Raw genomic sequence first — 23390 nt, 5'->3', positions numbered from 1 at the left:
TCCTCATTTGGGGCTGAAGCCAAGAGTTGGAAACTCAACTGAAGTCTCTCACTTAGGTGCCAGAAACCCAACCACTTGAGCCACTTCTGCTGCCTCCCAGGGTTGGTGTGAGTCAGGAGCCAGAGCCAGATTATCAAGGCCAGGTAGTCCCATGTGGAATGCAAGATTCAAATGCCCACACCAACTCCTCTCTCCTCACCATTCAAACCCTTATTTCCTCTACTTGTCCTCTGAATTAGCTATTTTGAATAAAATATGTATTTTTACTGACAGGTTATTATGACTTAAAGAGTTCATTGTCACATCCTGTAAGATTTTAAATAGCAAAAATGACTGCTTTCCTTAGCAGATAAAATATGGGAGTGACATATTCTTACGCATATTCAATATGATGTACAGAGAAGGTCAGGGACAGCAGCACGGCTGGCAATTCCAAAAGACTGCAAAATGCCTAAAGGTCCATTAATAAAACTGTTGTCCAATAAAACATGCCAATCCATGTGGTGGTGTATTATACAGCTAAAAAGAATGAGGCATGCTGGTGTGAGCGCCTTCAAGGGGCATAATAGAGTTTGTATAGTATGCTATCATTTGTGCTTACACACACACACACACACACAATCTATAGCTACTACAGTTATTGCCCTCTGAGAACTAGGTGACTGATGGGGAGTGGAAAAGTAAGCTTGGTTTTGGGGCCGGTGCTGTGGTGTAGCAGATAAAGCCACTGCCTGCAGTGCTGGCATCCCATATGGGCACTGTTTCAAGACCTGGCTGCTCTACTGCTGATCCAGCTCCCTGCTAATGGACTGGGAAAGCAGCGAAAGATGGCCCAAGTGGGAGATACATGGGAGACCCAGAACAAGCTCCTGGCTCCTGGCTATGCATCAGTACAGCTCCGGCCATTGCAGCCATTTGGGGAGTGAACCAGTGGATGAAAGACCTCTCCCTTTCTGTCTCTCCCTCTGTCTATCTATAACTATGCCTCTCAAGTAAATAAATACATTTTAAAAAAAAGCTTAGTTTTTCCTTGTGTACCCTTTCTATCATTTGAATTTTATACCACCTTCTTGTATTACTTATTTTAAAAAATAAACTATGATAAATAATTTTGTGTTTCATTGAAATTTTTTTTTAAATTTTATTTGACAGGCAGAGTGGACAGTGAGAGAGAGAGACAGAGAGAAAGGTCTTTTTGCCATTGGTTCACCCTCCAATGGCCGCCGCGGCCAGCGCGCTGCGGCCGGCGCACCGCGCTGATCCGATGGCAGGAGCCAGGTGCTTCTCCTGGTCTCCCATGGGGTGCAGGGCCCAAGGACCTGGGCCATCCTCCACTGCACTCCCGGGCCACAGCAGAGAGCTGGCCCAGAAGAGGGGCAACCGGGACAGAATCCGGCACCCTGACCAGGACTAGAACCCAGTGTGCCAGCGCCGCAAGGCGGAGGATTAGCCTAGTGAGCCGCGGCGCCAGCTTCATTGAAATTTTTAAAAAGATTTTATTTATTTGAGAGGTAGAGTTACAGATAGTGAAAGGGAGAGACAGAGAAAGATGTCTTCTCTCTCTTGGTTCACTCCCCAGATTGCCGCAACGGCCGGAGCTGTGCTGGTCTGAAGCCAGGAGCCAGGAGCCAGGAGCCAGGAGCTTCTTCCAGGTCTCCCACACGGGTGCAGGGGCTCAAGCACTTGAGCCATCTTCTACTGCTTTCCCAGGCCATAGCAGAGAGCTGGATTGGAAGAGGGGCAGCAGGGACTCAAACTGGCACCCATATGGGATGCTTTCGCCGCAGGCGGAGGATTAACCTACTGTGCCATGGCGCAGGCCCCTTATTGAATTTTAAAAAATTTTAAAGGCAGAGTGATAAGAGAGGAGAGACAAAGAGTTAGATTTTCCATCCCATGTTTCACTCCCCAAATGCTTGGAACAGTGGAGACTGGGCAAGGCTGAAGCCACGAGCCTCGAGCTCCTTCTGGGTCTCCCAGGTTGGAGGCAGAGACACAAGCATTTGGGCCATCATCCATTGCCCTCCCAGGTAGGTTAACAGGAAGCTGGGTGAGAAGTAGAGGAGCTGGGACTCAAACTGGCAATCCACTATGGGATGCTGGCATCCCGAGCAGGGGCTTAACCCGCTGCACCATCATGCCTGCTCCCGAGTAAATTTTATAAAAGGTGGGTTCCCTGACTGTACCTGAGATAAAGTCCTCTCTGATCACCCCTACCTATTCACCTTGTTTGCCCCTTCTTCAAGGTACATTCCTTTTCTAACAACCCCAGCCCGGGGGGCTCACTCATCCCACCTCCTCTGCTGGCAGTTACAGTGTGACAAATCAGATCGTCTATGTTTAAAAAGAATATCGACCATCTTGTATGGAAATTTCCATGTTGTCATCTCATTTGTACTGCTGATCCTTGCTTGGGGAATACAACCTTGCAAAGAGGAGGGGCGGCCAGCGGAGACCTTTTGGCCAAGTAGAACCTCAAGTGGCGCCAGGCTGCTTCCTTAGAGCCAGCCGTTTCTCAAGTGCAGGTTCATTTGGATGAGGGGCCCCCTTTTCTAGAAGGTAAAAGCCCCCAGAAGGTGCGGCCTGCAAGTTCTCGCTGAGTCACTCCAAATACCATGACAGCACTTAGCCAAGGGCCCCGGCACTCAAGAGGGGAGTGTGGCAGAAGTCAGATTTGTGGATGAGGCACTAGGGCCTCTGCCCCAGCTGCCCAGGCCAAGGCGCTGAGGGAGTCCAGCCCCAAACTCTCCTAAGCGCCGCTGAGGAACCAGGGAGAGGCCCCGGTCGGCTCCGCGTGGGGAGGAGAGGAACAGGCAATGGGGCACCAGTCCCCAAGATCTGCCCCGGGTCCTTGTGTGCGCCGCTCTGTGAGTCCGTGCCCATACAAGTCGTGTATACTAGCAGAGGCCGAGTTACGAGAAGCACAAGTGGTCTGGAAGGCTGCAAACCTCAACTTCCCGTTCCCCAGCCCATCTGCCCGCTGGAAGTAACCAGCTGAGAGCCTCGGCCTGTGGTTCCCGGCCGCCCCTTCACGACCCCCGTCCACATCTGCAGACGCCAAGTCAGGATCACGAACGAGGGAGCTGTTCTTGTTTCCGGGGTCTTTTCAGCCAAGCCCCCAGCATCTGCTGCACCGGGAAAGGGGGAGAGCCATGCAGGGTGGGAACAGGGCGGGCGTGCTTCCTTCCTTCTCTTAGCTACTAGAATCTTCCACTCTGATCTCAGTAAGCCACCCCACTCCTGCTGCGTCCGGATTCTGCAGAATTCCTCCACGGGTGCTCCTGGAAGGGGCAGGACACATTTTCTTAAGAGAGGAGAGCGTGCAAGCTCAAGCACGGGTGAGGTTGTCACCCAACGTGGTGATGGTGCTGGGAGTCAGTCCCAGCCACAGGCACGCGGTCCCCGGCCTTGGGGCTCCGGCCCGGCCCGGACTACAAATCCCAGGAGGCCCTGCAGGGACGGCGTCCACCCCCGTCAGCCTTCCCTCGCGCTGCTGCAGAGTGGCGAGAAAGGTTCCGATGGCGGCGCACTGCGGGCTGGTTTGTTTGCAGCGGCCGTGACGGAGGCTGGAAGCTCGGCCGACTGCAGGCGGGGGCGTCAGGAGGCGGATTCCTCCTCCCTAAAGCCCTGGGGGGCGGGGAGGAGGGAGGCCGGACCAGCGGCCGGGGACTGACCCGCGCAGGCAGAGAGCGCTGAGGAGATGGAGGGCGACGGGGTGCCGTGGGGCGGCGAGCCCGTGTCGGGTCCCGGCCCCGGCGGCGGCGGAATGATCCGCGAGCTGAGCCGGGGCTTCGGTCGCTATCGCCGCTACCTGGGCCGTCTGAGGCAGAACCTGCGCGAGACCCAGAAGTTCTTCCGCGACATCAAGTGCTCCCACAACCACAGTTGTCCCTCCTCCCCCGCGGGCGGCGGCGGCGATGTCGCCGAAACCGGGCTGCCGGCTGGTAAGGCGGGCAGGCCCGAGGCGGCGAGGGCAGGACGGGCCAAGCGGAGGGAGGACCGCGCCCCTGCCCGTGCGAGGACGCGGGAAGCGGGCGTCGGGCCGCGCGGCCGGGCGCCCGGGCCTGGCCTGCGGGATGCCGGGAGAGGGCACCCCGAGGCCGGGGGCGAGGGGCCGGGCATGCCCCGGCGGAGCGCTGGGGGCGGGAGCGCAGGAGGAGGGCCGGGCTGGGCCGGGGTCCACCTGAGGAGCTGGGAACGGAGCTGGCGGTGCAGGGGCGCAGGAGCGCGGTGGGCGGGCTGTCCGGGAGCCCGCGGCCCTGCGTGGGGTCGGGGTGTGTGTGTAGGGGGGGGGGCGAGGTGTGTGCGGTGCAGACCCCAGCAGCTCCGTGAGGAAGCTGGGAACGGACGCTAGAAACGGGTCTGGGGGTCGCCGAGGGGGAATCCCAGCCGGCCCGGGGGTCTCCGAGCTGCGGCTGCCCCGCAGGTGAAGGAGAGGGAGGGGACCTGCCGGGGGTCCAGCTACTGTCGCTTTTCTCGACACGATGCTTGGGGACCGCGCGCCGTCTTCAGTTAATCTCCCCTAACTCCGCGCTGGCGGGGAACCGGCGAGTTGGTCAAGCAGCGCGCCTCGGTGAGGAGACGGCTTGGAAGGGACAGGGCATTGGCATCCCCGTGGAGGTGCAGCCTGGGGCGCCGCGGGTGTAACTTTCCGATTCTCAAGCCGAAGTGTGCATTCACAGCGCCCCAACGCCGTGCCCCGGGCCCTGTCTCCGATTCTGCCTGAGCAGGGGAGATCGGTGGACCCTGAGAATCTAATCTCACCTGGAAAGACCCTGGGGGATTCTTACTCCAGAAATGTAAATGCTGACCGCGCACTAGAACGTGAGCTCACTGCCGCCTGAGTCGTTCTGAGTTTGTGGGTTGGGCCCCAAGTTTCGTATCTAATATCCTCAATCTGACGAGGATCGCATACCTGGTGCTGAAAATTAGATAGATTCGGGTAGGGTCCTAAATGCTACTCTTCCTTTTAGTTGGCCTGGATGATCGATTTTAAAAGCTTTTCTTTTGCTTCATGGGGTAAGTGGGAGGGGGAGGGAGAAGTTGCACTTTCCGGGTCCTGTGTCCAGAGATTTGCTGTTCTGGAAATGGGCTTGTGAGGCCTTGGGAAGACAAGCGCCGAGCGGCCGTGCGGTGGTCAGAGCAGGTCCCTCACCCTCTCCCAGCAGTGCTTCCCACAGCGCTCCCGTCCCAGCTCACAGCTTTTCTCAACTTATCTTAAAACTCCCGCCATTGCTGCTCTTACTGTAACACAACCATTGGTTTTAGAAATACTGCTGAACGAAATCAGAGAGGTCGACGTTTCAAGGCACCCTGGTTGGCACTGCGTTTTATTCTTTAAAAGCCAACTTAAGAAACACAACTATACCTTTGTCTTTCGCCTTATTGGCTTTTCTAGTTGACCGCATCATAAACTAATCGGCCTATTTCATGCTTGTCGCCCTCTGGAGTTTGTCCATCCCAAATCAAAACTCTCGGAGGGCGTGGAGGGTAGGATTGGAGAAATTTGCTTTTGTTCTCTAAAATGCTCTCCTTCCTTGCAGTGTGGAGAGTGTTGTCTTTGGGGCAAAAATGTACCAGGAAAGACTCACGAGGTGGCGCTTGCTAAGTATGTGTTCAGGAGGCAGTTTCCCAGCTATTTAGATAATCATGTCGGAAAGTAGAAACCATTCCTTAAAAGACAACCAGCTCTTGTTCTCTCCTTTTATAGCTAGCTTTGTAAGGTCAAGTTCATTCAGACAGAGTCTCAGCTTTCTTTTACGAATATTGGTTTCTGATTAACAGGAATTTGGAATGTTAAGGGAAGGGACACTCAATTCTTAACTTGCAAACCTCTGGAAGGCTTTAACCACCATTTCCGAGTGAAAGTACTGCTGGGCTGGATGGAGCTGAGCCGCTGAAGATCGGGCGTTAACTGAATGTGAAACTACTGGACGGCACGGGTGGAGATAGTTAGTAAAACAATTTTCACATCTCTTTATGTACCATTTAGAATGCCCTGTAATAACCCCAATTTTTAACATTTTACCTTCAACTCCCAAATAATGCTTCTCTCTTCAGTCTGATAATTTTGTATTCACTGGGGTCAGTGTAGAGAAAATAAAATGAACATGATTTTTTTTTAGTTTTTAAAGGATTTATTTATTTGAAAAGCAGAATGATGGAGAGGACACACACACACACAGAGAGAGAGAGAGAGAGAGAGAGAGAGAGAGAGAATCTCCCATTCCCAGATTCACTTCATAAATGCCTGCAGCAGCCCCAGGCTAGTCCAGGTTGAAGCCAGGAGCCAGGAACTCTATCCAGGTCTCCCACTTGGAACCCAAGCACTTGGGCCATCACCCACTGCCTCCTAGGCGCAGTAGCAGGAAGCTGAGTTGGAAGCTTGGAATAGCCAGGACTTGGACTGACACTCGGATAACGGATGCAGGTGTTCCAAAGGAGTGACTTAACCTATTGTACCACAATGCCCACTCTCACGATCACTGTGAAAATTAGAGTTGATGGAACAGAATTCTGAAAAAATATTTTTTAAGGGTAGCTTGGCCTGTACAAGGAAAACTGGATGGTAAGTGAAGTGTGCATGATTCAGGGCCTCTTCGTTGGCCTTCTTTTCCCCTAAGTGTAGGGGATGCAAGCCCCTCTTGAGCTTTTCGTCTCTCAGAGGTTGCAGAAGTAATGACGTGAAGGCGTTAGCACTTCTGAAGACACGCAGGATGGAGTATTGCAGAGTAGCAGATAGAAAAGTGCTTTTCTTTTTAAGATTTATTTTATTTATTTGAAAGAGTTACAGAGAGAGGTAGAGACAGAGAGAGAGAAGAGAGAGGTCTTCCATCTGCTGGTTCATTCCCCAGATGGCCGAAACAGCTGGAGCTGAGCTGCTCTGAAGTCAGGAGCCAGAAGCTTCTTCCAGGTCTCCCACATGGATGCAGACACTCAAGCACTCGGGCCATTCTCTGCTGCTTTCCCAGGCACATTAGCAGAGAGCTGGATCAGAAGTGGAACAGCCGGGACTTGAACCAGCACCCATATGGGATATACTAGTGTTGTAGGCCTAGGCTTTAGCCCACTGTGCCATGGTGCTGGCTCCAGTGTTTTTCTTATTTTATGATCCAGTAGAGTTCTTTTCTATTGTACTTTGTCATAAATTTCTCAATTTTAAGAAATTGGAGTGACTTAAATGTATCTTGTGGAATGCCATGTGTGCGTTCCTTTAATCCTGGTGCAACCTCCTGTTAAGTGGAAGACCTTGGGCAACCACAGCTGTGTTGTGCCAGTTTCCTCAGCTGGCAGTGGGGATTGGGATAGTGACTACCTCTAAGATTCTTGGGAGTTAATATATGTATTTGTTTAGAACAGTGCTGGGGCTGGGAGGCATGGGCGTTTAGCTTAATAGTTAAGATGCTGTTTTGGAGTCTCATATCTCATGTCTGAGAGCCTGGGTTCGAGTCCTGGCTCTGTTCTGGATTCCTGCTCTTGCTGAGGTGCAACTTGGGGGGCAGCAAGTGATGGGTCAAATAATTGAGTCTCTGCTACCCATGGGGGGAACTGGATTGAGTTCCCAGCTCCTGGCTTTGGCTTGGCCCAGCCCTGGCCTTTACAGGCAGCTGGGGAATGAATCAAGGGGTGGAAGATCTCTTTCTGTCTGTCTCTCTTTGCCTTTCAAATAAGTAAAATAGAAATAAATAATTTTAAAAGTAACTGCCTAGTAAGGTGTTATGTAAGTATTAGTAGATTGAATAAACATTGGCATACTTGGTATGTGCCAATCAATATGCTATGTATGTGGGATTACAAAGTCAAATAAAGACATTGGCCTTGGCCTTGAGCAAGTAGAGATCCATCTTTTCCTTCTATATGTTTTTCCTAAGAAAGAAAGAATAATTATAATGGTGATCATTAAAGTACACTTGCTTTTTTATTTTGGATAATGTATAAAAAGGACTAGGACGATCTGAACTTAGATCGTTATAATTTGATCTAAAGCATATACATACACAGCACAGAAAGCAGAGGGGAAGAGCAGACGCTAAGATGGCCAGATTATAGGCGTTTTATGAGTTGTGATTCTCAGCTTTGATAGCCCTTGCCTTTGGTTAGCTGACGGGTATGTTTCTCCCAACTTTTTCACTTTCTTTTTGTCGCATTTAGTATCAGCTGATGCCAGAATTTAGAAGAAAGGGGAGGGGCGAGCACTGTGGCACAGCAGGTTAAGCCACAATGTGGGACGCCTGTATCCCATATTAGAGCGCCCCTTTAAGAGTCCTGGCTACTCCCCCTTTTAATCCAGTTTCCTGCTAATGTGCCTGGAAAAGTGAATGATGGCCCAAGTACTTGGGTTCCTGCCACCCGTGTGGGAGACCCAAATGGAGTTCCTTGCTCCTGGCTTTGGCCTGGACCTGCAACCCCCATTGTTGTTGGGATTTGGGGAGTGAACCAGCAGACAGAAGATCATTCTCTTTTTCTCTCTGTCTGTCTCTGTCTCTCTCTGTATATGTGTGTGTGTCTTCCTTTCTCCCTGTCAAATAAACCTGCGTTTGAAATAAATAAATCCTTTTTGAAAAGAGAGGAGAAGCACCAGTACATTTATTGAAAATAGACATTTTTCTTGGACTAGTTTGCTTATTTAATATAGGCTCTTTTTTTTGAAAATAGATGTTTTCTTCAAAATGTATATGGATAATAAAGTTTAAGTAACAGAGTGACATTTGGGGAAGAGATAGAAAGTTGGCTGGGTTGTGGGTGACCTGGGGTGGGTGTGCTCTCTAGTAGCCTGTATGATCTGTTTACAGGGACCTACCTATGCAGTTCATCTCAGTAGAGATGGTGCTATAATTGTGCTTCTTAAACCCCGTTTTCCCAAGTATATCTAAAACCTCTTTTTCACTTCTTCCTGTAGGGAAATAGCATACAATGGTCAAAAGCAGACATAGGCACTTAAATCACACCTGGGTTCCTATGGTAATATACTCTCTTGTTAACTTTGTGACTTGGGACAAGATTCTTAACCGGTTTGAGTCTTGGGTTCTTCATGCGTAAAACAGGAATGACACATAATGCCATATATTTTTGATTTCTTTTATATGAAATGTCCAAAATAAGCTGGTTTGGAGAGATGGAAGGTAGATTAGTGGCTGCCAGGGAGTCTGGGAGAGGAATGTGAGGGGCGGCTGATAGTGGTGGGAGGGTTTTCTGGGAAGGGGGGTTGTCAATGGTTGTGAATGTAACTAAAATCCACTGAATCGTTCACTTGAAAAGGGCAAATTTTTTTTGATTTATTTTTATTTGTTTGAAAGGCAGAGTTGGAGAGAGAGGTGGAGATAGAGACAGAGAGGTCTTCCATCTGCTGGTTCACTCCTCAAATGGCCACAATGACTGAGACTGGGCCAGGCTGAAGCCAAGAGCCAGGAGCTTCTTCTGGGTCTCCCACGTGGGTTGCAGGGGCCCAAGCACTTGGGTCATCCTCTGGTGCTCCCCCAGGAGCATTAGCAGGGAGCTGGACTGGAAGTGGAGCAGCTGGAACTCTAACCTGTGCCCATATGAGCTGCTGGTGATGCAGGTTGGAGCTTTGACCCGCTGTGCCACAGTGCCAGCCCTAAAAAGGGCAAATTATGTCTCAAGAAAAAGATGGAAGTGATAATGCTGACCTCACAGAGTTGTGACACTTGCAGACATTATACATCAAAGAACTGACATAGTTAGTGCTATTGCAGTGTATACGTAGTTGAAGAGCATTGGATTAGGAAGTTGGACTGTGGAGATAGGGGAAGAATAAGGGCAGAAAGACGGAATGTGGGACAGAACCATTTTGAGCCAGAGCCAGATTTAGGCCCAGGTCTCTAGGCTCCCAATCCAATTCTGCTTTTTGTTCATTTCTGACTTGACAATGGGAATTTAAAATACACCGGGGCAGCAGCCGAGAGACTTTATTACCAGTGAGTCATAAGCCAGGCTCCATGGCTTACCGTGCAGCCATAATTTGCTTCAGTGGGAGATTTTATTGAACTGAATGAGCACAGTATGACACGACCTGCTCAGGCCCTCATTGCAGCTGCCCTAACGTGCAGAGCGTCAGGCCCTTTGCTATCCTCGCTGTTTCCTGCTTCCTCGGAGGGGCCTGGGAGGAAATGGCCTCCCCAACACAGTGGCACTTTGCACCCTCTGCCTTTTTAGCCTTTCCCCTTCCTAATCTTCCTTTCCTGGGATAATCGGTTTCCCATGCACAAGGCTACTGTTAAAAAGGGCTGGAAAATTCTGCCTGCTCTTAAAAAACATTGTCGGTACGCTTATTATCATTTGTAGCATGTTCAGTTTAGTCTTAAGAGTCATTGCTGATTTCAGTGTGGTTAGTATTTTAATCTTGCAAATAGTTTTTCAAGAAAGCATGGACTTAAATGAAAATTCAATCTGGTAGTTAAATTTTGTTTTGCTCTGTCTACTTTCTCCATTTTTTCCCCTTAATGCTTCTGTTCTGTTTTATTTGATTAAGAGAACAAGGAATCTTACTGTAATAAATGCGCTTTAAAAACAATATTTTGAAAATGGAAAACCTCAAAAAATCTGCTATTAAAGTGAAGGCAAGGGATTTGTGTTGTGGTGCAGCAGGTTAAACTACCACTTCGCAGTCCCGTATCCCATGTCAGAGGGCTGGAGACTGAGTGCAGGCTTCTCCACTTCTGACCCAGCTTCCTACTGATGTGTTTGGGAAGCACCAGTACATGGTTTCCTGCCACCCAACAGATGACCCGGAGGGAAGTATTGGCTCCTGGCTTTGGTCTGGCCGAGTCCTGGCTGTAGTGAGCATTTGGGGAGTAAACCAGCAGGTGAAGATCTCTCTCCGTCACTCTGCGTTTCGAGTAAATTAGATAGATAGATAGATAGATTGATTATAAAAATATTATAGATATATAGATTATTATAAAAAGTAAACTAAAGGCGTGTATATGAGGTGTGTATTTGTTGCTTAATTCCTATAGACTCTGGCCATACAGACCATGTTTTTATTTATTTACTTCTCTTCTCTTCTCTTCTCTCTCTCTCTCTCTCTCTCTCTCTCTGGTAACTATGGATATATCATTCAGCCAACTAGATTGTGAGCCCCTGAGGGTAGAGATTGTGTTGTACCCATCTTTGCAGTGCCTACCATAGTGCTTTGTACGTAATAAGCAAATAAAGATCTCTTAGTTTCAAGGCTAGTAAGTATTATAATGTTTTGCAATTGAATTCAATTTAATTCTCATTTCAAACGGTTATTTTTTTCCATAGAAAATACAGATTTGTGGGGCTGGCACTGTGGTGTTAGCAGGTGGAGCTGCCGCCTGCAGTGCCATCATCCTGTATGAGCGCTGGTTTGAGTCCTGGCTGCTCCACTGTGTGCTGTGTCCTGGTAAAGCGGTAGAGGACGGCCAAGTCCTTGGGCCCCTGCACCCACATGGGAGACTGAGAGGAGGCTTTTGGCTCCTGGCTTCAGATCGGCCCAGCTCTGGCCATTGCAGCCATTTGGGGAGTGAACTAGGAGATGGAAGACTTCTATCTCTCTGCCTCTGCCTCTCTCTAACTCTGCCTTTCAAATAAATAAATAAACAAATAAATATTTTTTAAAAAAAGAAAGAAAAGAGAGAAGACACAGATTTGTATAGATTCACCCCATTCTACTATCTGGGCCTCTAAAAAAGAACAGCAATAGGGCCAGTGTTGTGGTGCAACAGGTGAGGGTACCCATATCCCATATTGGAGCACCGTTTTGAGTCCTGGCTACTTTTTTTTTTTTTTTTTTTTTTGACAGGCAGAGTGGATAGTGAGAGAGAGAGAGAAAGGTCTTCCTTTTTGCCGTTGGTTCACCCTCCAATGGCCGCTGCGGCTGGCGCATCGCGCTGATCTGAAGCCAGGAGCCAGGTGCTTCTCCTGGTCTCCCATGCGGGTGCAGGGCCCAAGGACCTGGGCCATCCTCCACTGCCTTCCCGGGCCATAGCAGAGAGCTGGCCTGGAAGAGGGGCAACCGGGATAGAATCCGGCGCCCCGACCAGGGCTAGAACCTGGTGTGCCGGCGCCGCAAGGTGGAGGATTAGCCTGTTAAGCCACGGCGCCGGCCGAGTCCTGGCTACTTCTAACCCTGCTCCCTGTTAATTCACCTGGGAATCAATAGATGATGGCTCAAGTACATGAGTCCCTGCTACTCAGCTGGGAGGCCTGGAGGGAGTTTCTGGCTCTTGGCTTCAAGCTGACCCAGCCTGGCTCTTGTGGCCATTTGGGGGAATAGAAGTGGATAGAAGATCTCTCCTTCTTTCTCTGTCTCTCCCTGTCACTGTCTTTCAAATAAATAAATAAACGAACAGTGGTATGCATTTGATAGGTGATTAATTAGACTGGAATTGCATTCTATATTAATATCCTAAAGAATTATTTTCCTGTCCCCAAGAATGAGTCATATGCAATATCAACAGACCAGAGCATCACTATGATATAGGAAGTAAATTTTTTTTAAAGAATTATCCATTTATTTGAGAGGTAGAGCTACAGAGAGACAGAAGGATCTTCCATCCACTGGTTCATTCCCCAAGTGGCCACAATGGCCGGAGCTGGGCCAATCCGAAGCCAGGAACCAGGAGCTTCTTCCAGGTCTCCCACGTGGGTGCAGTGGCCCAAGCACTTGGGCTATCCTCTGCTGCTTTCCCAGGCCATAGCAGGAAGCTGAATTGGAAGAGGAGCAGCCAGGACTGGAACCAGCACCCATATGGGACACTGGCGTCACAGGTGAGACTTAGCCCACTATGCCACAACGCCGGCCCCAGTAAATTCTTTTAAAAAAAAGATTTATTAATTTGAAAGGGAGAGTGGCAAGGAGAGTGGGGCAGACAGATCCTCCGGTTCACACCCCAGTCGGCTCTGATGGCTGGGGCCGGGCCAGGCCAAAGGCTGAAGCCTGGAACTCCATTAAAGTCTTCCATATGCGTGACAGGGGCCCAAGCACTTGGAGCCATCTCCCCTGTCCTCCCTGGTGCATCTGTGGGGATCTGGATCAGAAGCAGAACAGCCAGGACTGGAAGTGGAGTGCATATGGGATGCCGATGTTGTGGGTGGCAGCCTAAACTGCTGTGCCACAAAGCCAGTCCCAAAGTCATTTTTTTTAATTTAATTTTTATTTTTCAAAAATATTTTTGGCCGGCGCCGCAGCTCAATAGGCTAATCCTCCGCCTGCGGCGCCAGTACTCCGGGTTCTAGTCCCAGTTGGGGTGCTGGACGCTGTCCCAGTTGCTCCTCTTCCAATCCAGCTCTGTGCTGTGGCCCGGGAGTGCCGTGAAGGATGGCCCAAGTCCTTGGGCCCTGCACCCCATGGGAAACCAGGAGAAGCACCTGGCTCCTGCCATCGGATCAGCGCGGTGCGCCGGCTGCAGCACGCCAGCTGCAGCGGCCACTGGGGGGTGAACCAACGGCAAAGGAAGACCTTTCTCTCTGTCTCTCTCTCTCACTGTCCACTCCGCCTGTCAAAAAAATATTTTTAATTTATTCATTTGAGTGGTAGAATTACTCTAGAGGGAGAGAGAGAGAGAAATGTCCTCCATCCCTGGTTCACTCTTCAAATGACCGCAATGGCTGAAGCTGGGCCAAACCGAACCCAGGAGCTGGGAGACTCTTCTGGGTCTCCCACATGGATGCAGGGGTCCAAGCACTTGGGTCATTTTTCACTGCTTTCTCAGGGCGTAGCAGGGAGCGAGATCAGAAGTGGAGCAGCCGTGAGTGGAACCGGCGCCCATATGGGATGTTGGCACTGCAGGCAGAGGCTTAACCTACTACACCACAGCTCCAGCCCCAATTCTTAATATTCATTCATTCAACAAGTCTTTACTTACTGTCTGATTCTGTCCTCAGACACACAATAGTAAACCACTCTTGTCCAACTGATAGATTATTAATTCCATATTGGTACTACAAAGAAAAATTAGTGTTTTGTCATGTCCCTTATAGAGGATTTTCTACAAATTGGTTACCTACTTAGCCATTAGCTGTCTTTGAAGGGGTGGGGTGGGCATAAGATTAAATGGCATTGATAGGATAGGAACCGAGAGGCTCTGCTCACTCTCTGATAGTGCAGGGAATTGGCCCTGTCCCCTTCTGATGGGGTAGTGAAAGTTGTGTGTGGTTCAGATGCAGCGGGTGTTCATAAAGATTACCGTGAGAGTTTCTTTCATCTCAGTATGTTTCTTAGAGGTTACTCACAGAGAAGCCAGCAAGAAGATGTGGGGTGTGCGGGTGAATGTGGTGTGTTCCCTGACAATAGGAAGATATCAGGTGAATTTGTTCCTCCTTCAGGAAAGCAGTCAGCCTCTAGGGATGAGTTTTTCTTTCTGTGTGGTCTGGGGAATCTGAGTGGTGTCATTCATAATGAGACAATAGGGGGAGTCCATGGACGATGCACGTTTTCTGTCCTGAGCCCAAGAGATCTGGCTAGAGTCCCCTAGCAGGATGTGCAGTCTCAGTGTAGGCTGTTCCTGGGCTTGGACATCGATTCAGTCCTTTGCCAGACGAGGAGTTGTTGATCTTGGGAGTGCAGGGACTTGATGTCTGAACAGAGAATAGATGTAGTGGTGCTTGAGGTATGTGCCTCTTGCTTGGAGCTATAAATCAGGCTCTCTAACAAAGTTCCCTTGTGCATAAAAATGTTCCTGCAAAGTCCAGACTGAAACTCTGAAGGAAACTTGTTCCGAGCCCGGGGACTGACCAGATCCCCTGTGGACCCTGCTTGAAGTGCCCGTCACGTGCAGTGCCAGTGGTCTGGGTGTGTTCCCCAGCCCTGTGGGAACCTTCTGACCGCTGCTCTTTGGAGCTGGGCTATCTACACAGAGCCTCCGTTCCCTGGGGTGTTGTTCTCTGGGCGGGAGGAGGGGAGCAGGGCTTGAGGATTGTTGTGCTTTTGACTTGTCTAACCAAGTGATGCATCAGAACATCCCAAAGGAGGATGTCTGGGTAATGTATTTATAAAAGCCTTTGATTTTTAAAAAATTTACATTTCTTTTTAAAAAGAGCTTTTATCCTCTTTCTTTTACTTGGGTATAAAAAATGTCTGATTTTAGCTTTGTCAGATTAAGAGCTTTAGTGCCTTATTATGTCAGACAGATGTCAGTTTCTTCCCCCCTCCCCTTTTCAGTCTACATAGTGGGGAGAGAATTTCCTAGGGATTTTTTTTTTTTTAATCAAGCCAAGTTTCCAGAGCATGGATGCGAGGACTAAGGTCCTGTGACAAACACAGCTGTTATAAGATTAGTTTCAGGAGAAGCTCCTGTTCAAATAAGAGGGACAGTGACTGAACATGGAGTTTACTTTTTAGGACTATTCTTTGAAATTTACTCTGGCCTTAGCCTTTAATGTTATAGAGAAACTAAGTGCAAAGAGGAATGTGGGGAGAGTGGCTAGTAGGAGGAAGTCCATCCTTATGTCTGACATCCCCGAACCCTGATGGAACTGGCCTTCTGCACCGGTTCTTGTTTGATGGAGAGAAATGGTGAAGTCCTGCTGCTCCAACTTAGAAAAGTGGTTTTTAGGAGTGGGCGTTGTGTTGTAGGGTTAAGCCGCAGCTTGGGACACTCACATCCCATATCTAGTGCCCGGGATTGAGTCTTGCCTGTGCTTACTGATAATGAGAACATGGGGAGGCAGCAAACAATGGCCCAAGTGCCTTGGTCCCTCCATGGGAGACCTAGATGGAGTTCTCAGCCCCTGGCCTTGGCCTGGCCTGGCCTTGGCTGTTGTGGGCATTTGGGGAGTGAACCAACAGACAGAAGATCTGTCTCTGTCTGCCTGCTTTTCAAATAAACTTTTAATAAACAAGAGAAATGCCTTTTTTTTTTTAAATAAAAAGAGTAGTTAGTGTGTGATAGAGAGGTGACGGTGTGTTCTCTAGCCCCGAGTAAACAGAAGGGGCCACTGCAGGTGGTACAGAATCTTCTTGATGGATGAACTTGATGGTCGCTGGCAATTTCCATCAGTGTGTCCTGTGCTGCAGTGTTTTGGGCTTCACTGCTTAGCCTTGTGGAGTTGGATTCCAATTCTGATCCAGACTTAGGTTAGTGCCCTGAACTCAGATTCCGAATGGGCAACAGTCAACCATTCCAGGGAGAGTGAAGAGATAGCCAGTGATGTGCGGGGCAGGATGGAGACAATGAAGGAACTGTTACTGTTCAAGTCCTAATATTACTGTCTGTGTTATATTTTCTCCTGCTGTTTTTTCTTGGCAAGTAAAATACTGTCTGCTGATCTCTTCCTCTAAGATCCAGAGTTGTGTGAGCTTTGCTAGGAATCCCGCTGGATCACTATATATATATATATATACACACACTATAAATATATTTTATATATAAAATATAAATATATTGAAAATGTATGTATTTTTTCAAACCTACGTACATGTTGCCAGAACAGTACAGTACAGACAACTCTCATCCTGCTTCCTGCAGATTGCCCTGTTGCTAGCATTTTAATGCATTTGCTCCATTAGCAACCTCCCGCATATATTATGTCCTGTCATTTTCTAAACCTTTGCGGAGCAAGATGCACATAGGTTGTCTCACCTCCTCCCAACACTCTAGGATGCGTTGCTCCCAAACGAGGGCATGCTTCCACACAGCAGCATACAACGCTCCACATCAGCAAGTCACCATTGATTCAGTGCTGCCATCCAGACCCGGGCCTCATTTCAAGGTTTGCCAGCCGCCCTAACAACGTTTTTTGCTTTTTGGTTCCGGATCTTATCTGGGAACACATGTCGTGTCTTTTCAGACTCGCTTCATCCAGAACACTTCCTTGCCTTTCCCTGGCATTCCTGACTCAAAAGATTTAAAGAGTGGGGCCTTCTATTCTGCAGGGTGACCCTCCTCCTGGGCCTCAGGTCAAGAGCTCTTAGCAAGACTAGATGCAGAAACATCAGGTCACAGAGCACACAGCATCAGCTCCTCCCTGGAGATGTTGAACTTGCTCACTAGTCATGTAGGTGTCTGCGGGTCTCTCCACCTGCATTTCACCGTTTTTTCTCTTTACAGTTGATTAGTCTTTTGTAGGGAGATGTTTTGAGATTTCACTGATATCCTGTTCCTCAAAAACCCTCCCTCCACAAGCATCCTTTGACAATGCCTACCTACCTCAATGGTGGTTTTTTTTAAGTTTATTTTTATTTATTTGAAAGGCATAGCAACAGAGAAAATCTTCCATCTGCTGATTCACCCTCCAGATGTCTGGAGCTGGGTCAGGGTGAAGCCAGGAGTCTGCAGTTCTAACCAGATGTCCCTGATGGGTGGCAAGAACCCAAGAACTTCAGCCATCACCTGCCGCCTCCCAGAGTGTGCATGAGTAGGAAGCCTGATTGTAGGCAGAGTCAGGACTCTATCCCAGGGACATACATACAGGATGTCAATGTCCCAAGGGCATCTTAACCTACCACTCCACAAGGTCCACCTTAGTGGGTTTTGTATCCCTTGTTCCTTCTGTATTTAGTTGGTATTCTGTTGTAAAAAAGAGCCTCCCAGGGCCAGCATTGTGGTATAGTGGGGTAAGCCTGTGATGCCAGCGTCCCATATGAGTGCTGGTTCAAATCCTGGCTACTCCTCTTCCAATCCAGCTCCCTGCTAGTGCTCTTGGGAAAGCAGCAGAAGATGGTCAGAGTATTTGGGCCTCTACCACCTATGTGGGAGACCCTGATGGAGTTCCAGACTGTTGCAACCATTTGAGGAGTGAACCAGTAGATGGAAAATCTCTTTCTCTATGTCTCTCTATCTCTTTGTAGCTCTGTCTTTCAAATAAGTAAACAAATCTTTAAAAAGAAGAACAAGCCTTCCTTTTCTTTTCATTATTTATGTCAATGCAGGATTTTGAGTTTTTTCAGTACGCTATAATATCTTACTATCATTTTTTATTTTTATGCTTAAATTGTCCCCGGTTTGGTAAGTGTGTCCCTCTGAAGGCTACTTCTTTTGTCTTTCTGACATGTCTCCACCTTTGGAGTTTTCTTAATGGTTCCAAGCTATTATCCATAGCCTTCCAACTGACAGAATCTGAGCATGGAGTTGGCTTCCTTTGAGGAATCACTTCTGTCTCTGCATCCCAATAAATTACAGCCTCAGCTGCCAGCTGCGTTTCTGTTCCCCCTGTAGCATGACCAGCCCCAGAGCAGTTTCACCCAGAAAGGAACTTGTCAGCAGGCTGCTGAGTGCCCTCATTCCGTGTGGCTCCTGGTGGCATCAGCCTCTAGAGAGGCTGCCTCGTCCTCAGGGGTCGGGACAGTCCACCCTTGAAAACATGGCCACCGGACAGGAAACCTGTAGACCTTCAGCTTCCTACGAGAGCTTTCGCTCATTGAGTGCGATGCAGTCTCTAATCACCAATCACCATCCCTTTTGGCTGCATAATGATGTTCTGGTCAATGATGACCATATATATGATCATGATCCCCAAAGATTGTATTGCCTGATGACATTGTCGTTGTTAGTGTTCATTCCTTGATGTTTGTATAATGACAAAACTACTGAACAACACATTTATCAGCACTTTCCCCCTCATTAAGTGACTGTGCCTTGTATTCCTTGGTCCCAAGATTCTGAAACTCTCAGTGTGTGTTTTCCTTAAACAGTGGTGCCTTCTGTGTCACTGGAAATCTTTTAAATTTAGCTGGAGGTCGCCAAGCTTGTTTGAGAATGATAAATGCTTCTTGGTTAGAATTTTTTTTTCTCTTCGCTCCTGAATAGCTCAATACTTTAAAGCTTGTAGGAGAATTGATTGTGGTAGAATGACTGTATTGCATTCCTTTCTCAGCTTAGGGTTTGTCCTTTTTTCTGCTTTTGGTGCATATAGTTAGTAAGAAATAAAAACACCACTTTTTATTGAAAATGCAGTATTTGTGTCACTGGTTGCTTCACTTTGCTATAAAACCCTTTGCATTTCATTCACTTACAGAGAGGATTTAAGACAACTTGCCATAAAAGCATATATTCTGGGAAATTCAGTCTTAAAAGCAACCAAAGTTAAAAAAGCACCCAAGGAAGGGAATTGTGGGTACCAAGTGCAGGGATCGCAGTAGTCACTCTGTGGAGACCTGGTTTAAGCCTGAAATCCTTGTCAACATGAGTTTGTAGGGGTGGAAAAGATGACAGTCACAGCTGAACCTCCTACAACAAAAGAGAGAAAAAAGTGTAACCGATTTATTTAATCAAAGTTTTGCCTGACACGGGAGCCATCAGAAATGAACACACAAAGACTTGTACTTAAGTTTGATAAGGACCAGGTAGGTGCATGAAAATGTGACTGCACAAAAAAATAAAGGAGCATCTGGTAACACGCGGAGAGGCAGCCGAAGAGGCAGCCAGAGAGGGAGCCGGAGAGGGAGACCTGGCGAGGCCTTTGTTCTTGTCTCTGTGTAGCATCCCTTCCCCCCAGGTGTGGGACAGAAACCCTCAGGAATGAGAGTCTTTAAAAGGAGAAGGGAGAGAGTGACCTTTCTAGGTTTTGCGGCTTCCTGTGAGACAGGGGAGTTCTCTTTGCAGGAACCACACAGGGGAGGAGGAATTCTGGTTTCTGTGATTCACTTCGGGGCAGACAGGAGGGCAGGAGAGAGACTGCTTCGAGAGCCTCCGGTCTCCTTCAGCTCACGGTGCCCAGCATACCAAAGTGGCATACTGTGGAATACTGTGTTTCTGGGCCCCAGCAAGTTGCAGTGGTATAATAAGGCAAAGGTGTGGCACTCCATTTCACTTACTCTGTACAGTGCCGTCTCTGCTTTGGCCGTGGCCTGCACCTTACTCTGGCCTGCAGTCACCTCTCACAAGTATATATATTGGGGGTGGAAAACTGCAAGAAGGAGAATGTATTAGTACAAAGCCGTTGCCGTGACTGTACAAACAATTTAAATAAAGTGTCTTTCCTAACAGATCCGAGGCATTCCTTCCCTCCCGGCTTCCTTTTTCAGAATAGTCTTAACTTCAAACCCGATCAGTAATACACACCTGCTGATAAGAGGAGCACTAAGAATTCCTCTGAAAAACACCCATGGTTTCTTTTGGAAAAGAGACTCTAGAGCTCTTAGGTAGGTTAACACTAACACTTTTTCCCAGGTGCATACCAGCTAGTGGTACTACGGAGTTTTTCTCCCTAGACTTTATTCCTCTTGGGTTGGAATAGCTTTCAGTTGGAGTTCTACATTTCCCACATTGTGTTTGGCCTCAGATTGGGAAGCAATATGGTAGGGCGAGCTTGCCTCCTTCCAGGTATTAACCTGGCCCTGCTAGGAGAGGTATCACTTCTGCACAGCCTGTGTCGTGTCTGCGTAGATAGATGAAGAAACTTGTTTTGCTTTTTAAGTTTCTTTTTCCTCATGTATACAGGCAGATAATTATTGCCAGAGTCATGAGCATTGAGATGAGGCAAATGAAGTGATCAGTATATAGAACAGGCTCCAGTAAATGTTACTTAAAACAAGTAAAATGGGTTGCTCCTTAAGTTGCTCTCCTCCTCCTCCTCTTAGCTTGAAACCTTTGTTGAGAAGTAACCCCACTCAAAATAATCTGTATTTAAGAACAACCTCCAAGGAGGGGGGGTGGTGAAGCCTTGGTTTGGACTCAAGACAATTTGATTTGAATTTTCCTGCATCCAGAGTTGGCAGGGTTAATGTGCACCAGCTGAGAAGCTGTGCGGCTACCTTCTGGCAGCCCATATGCAGCTGCTGCTGTATTAATTACCAAAGAAAACCTGATTAACTCAGAAGTCCTTTAACTGTCAGGGAGGCAGCTGCTCCAGCTTGGGAACAGGTTTTCCTCCTCCCTCCTACCGTCAGGCTGCAGCTTTTAATCTCTTCTTTAGAGGACCTCTAAGACTGCACAGTTGGCTCTCTCAGCCCCTGACCAGTTCAGTCAACTCTCTGATCTGTAGTTATAGTAGTCCAGAGCATGGGTTGCATAATTAATTTAATATATAATTTAAAATAAAAACAAGCAAACAGCATCACTTCATTATTCTCTCAACAGTTAAAACTGACACAGTATCCTAGGATTTTAGAATTGGAATGGATGTTAATGTTACAGATGATCTCGGTTTACAGATGAGCGACTCCAGGCTCAGAACGATGAAGGATGGAGCGGATCGCCAAGGTCACCCAGCTTGTCAGTGGTGCAGCCAGCCATCAGGGTCTGCCCTGCACGCTAGTGCTGCTCTCGCTTTGGTGTTGTGCTCCTCATCACCAGGCCATGTGCCCAGAGAAACAAGAAGTCACACCCGCTACTTTGAGCTCCATTTCTCCCCATGCCTTTGTTCAAATCTAGAAGACAAGTCAGATATCAGTTAGAAACCTAAAGACGGGTGGTAGATGCAGAGGGCTTGGGTGGTGATGTGTGGAAAAGCAGAGATACCTATATCCATCTCAGAGACCTTTCTTGGGCCCAGTAGGTTGCTCAGAGAACCCTAGCGTAGTTTCTGGAAGCTGGGCTCAACTGCAGCCTCCTTTTTTGTCACACTGGTTGTCGCTTGTTTTGACAATAGCAGGTTTATTTGTCGGGACTTTTTGGAGGAGGGGTGGAGAGGGGAAGGTGATAATTTGGATCAGATGAATAATGGGGTGTGTCCACTGTGGTTTTGGCTGATGCATCGTGTTTTATTGGCTTTCCTGTAGTTGACACTTTGTCTCAGAGGTGTTGAGTCTTCTTCCCCTTGTCCTGAAAAGTGGCTTTAGTTGCCACTTTTTTTCTATTATCTATTCTCTATTATCTCCACTCTATTATCTATTCTCTTAGTAGAGGCAGTAACAAAGTTCATTTAGGTTTTTTTTTTTTAATTTTTTTTAAGATTTATTTATTTATTTGAAGTGCGGAGTTACAGAGAGGCAGAGAGAGAGGTCCTCCATTCGCTGGTTCACTCCCCAGATGGCTGAAGCGGCTGGAGCTGCATCTGAAGGCAGGAGCCAGGAGCTTCTTCCAGGTCTCCCATGAGGGTGCAGGGGCCCAAGGACTTGGGCCATCTTCTGCTGATTTCCCAGGTCATAGCAGAGGGCTGTATAGGAAGTGGAGCAGCCAGGACTTGAACCAGTGCCCATATGGGATGCGGCTTTACCCACTATGCCACAGTGCGGCCCCTGGCTTGTTTTTATTGTTATGAAACAACCTTTATTCTAGGAATTGAGAGATTAGTGTGAATTTATACCGAGACATTTATGTGAGAATCTCAGGAGAACCAGGGAAAGAGGAAAGCTGGCAGGTGTGTATGAGAGCGAAGAGAGTCCCGCCGGCTTGCTGCTCCAGCTGACAGTGCCAGTTCAATTCTGCAAGGGGAACAGGGAAGCTGTGTTATTTTGTCCACATGTGCTGTCCATGTTGACACTGAGGAGGTTTTCAGGAGTGATAGTTGGCCTTCAGTTGTTCATCATGATACTGGACTTCTCAAAATGCTGAATGGGTGTGCTGATGACTTCCTGTACACAGCTCTGTATAATGAATGGAATGTTTTTTTAAAAACAAAAACAAAAAGATACATTGGGGCCAGCCCTGTGGGGTAGTAGGTTAAGCCTCTGCCTGCAGCACTGGCATCTCATATGGGCGCCAGTTCAAGTCCCAGCTGCTCCACTTCTGATCCAGCTCCCAGCTAATGATCTGGGAAAGCACCCACGTGGGAGACCCAGAAGAAACTCCTGGTTTCTAGCTTCTGATCGGCACATCTCTGGCTGTTGCGGCCATTTGGGGAGTGAACCAGCAGATGGAAGACCTCTCTGTGTCTTAAAAATCTTTTAAAAAAAGATTTATTTATGTATTTACTTATTTGAAAAGCAGAGTGACAGAAAGAGGGAAAGACAGAGATCTTCCACCATCGCTTCACTCCCCTTAATGCCTTCAACAACCAGGGCTTGGCCAGGACGAAGCCAGGAGCCGGGAGCTCTATCTGGATTGACATGGGTGGCAGGGGCCCAAGTGCTTGGGCCCTCATCGCTGCCTTCTAACAGCAGCAGCAGCAGCAGGACTGAATCCCAGGCATTCCAATGTGGGATTCCAAGTGGTGCCTTAACCCACTGTGCCACAAGGCAGTTCTTCCCAGTTTAATAATTATAAGCAGATAATCAGAAGAAAGTGTGGTAAGAATAGTCTACTTGTAAGCAAGGTATGAAGGGACTCAAGACTAGCCCATTGCTATGTGCTCAGTGGTCAGACACACAGGCAGTTGGCTGTGTCCCCTTACTTTTTGATTGTGGGCCAAAGATTAGGCAGTAGTGTGATATTTTGTGCTTAGTAAGTACCTTGCACAGGTGATGCACTCAGCTGATGCTCTTTGCTGTTTCAGAGGAGCCCATCGCTTTGACGGGAGAGTGATTTCCTTGTGTCAGTGTCTGGTGTCACTGATGTATATGTGCGGGCCAGGTGGTGTCCTTACAA

General features: G+C 48.2%; 1 protein-coding gene across 2 annotated transcripts in view; it reads left to right on the top strand.

The window, feature by feature from the left end:
• The first annotated feature begins 3539 nt into the window (after positions 1-3539).
• DSTYK (dual serine/threonine and tyrosine protein kinase) overlaps positions 3540-23390 on the top strand; it is a 64217-nt gene continuing 44366 nt past the window's right edge. For both annotated transcript variants that reach the window (XM_062211669.1, XM_062211668.1), the window contains exon 1: positions 3540-3944. In XM_062211669.1, the coding sequence (XP_062067653.1) occupies positions 3701-3944 (244 nt within the window). In that variant the 5' untranslated portion in view covers positions 3540-3700. The remainder of the gene's footprint in view (positions 3945-23390) is intronic.

Source organism: Lepus europaeus, chromosome 14, assembly GCF_033115175.1.
Source record: "Lepus europaeus isolate LE1 chromosome 14, mLepTim1.pri, whole genome shotgun sequence".
NCBI lineage: Eukaryota > Metazoa > Chordata > Mammalia > Lagomorpha > Leporidae > Lepus > Lepus europaeus.
This window is presented reverse-complemented; position numbering and strand designations above follow the sequence as displayed.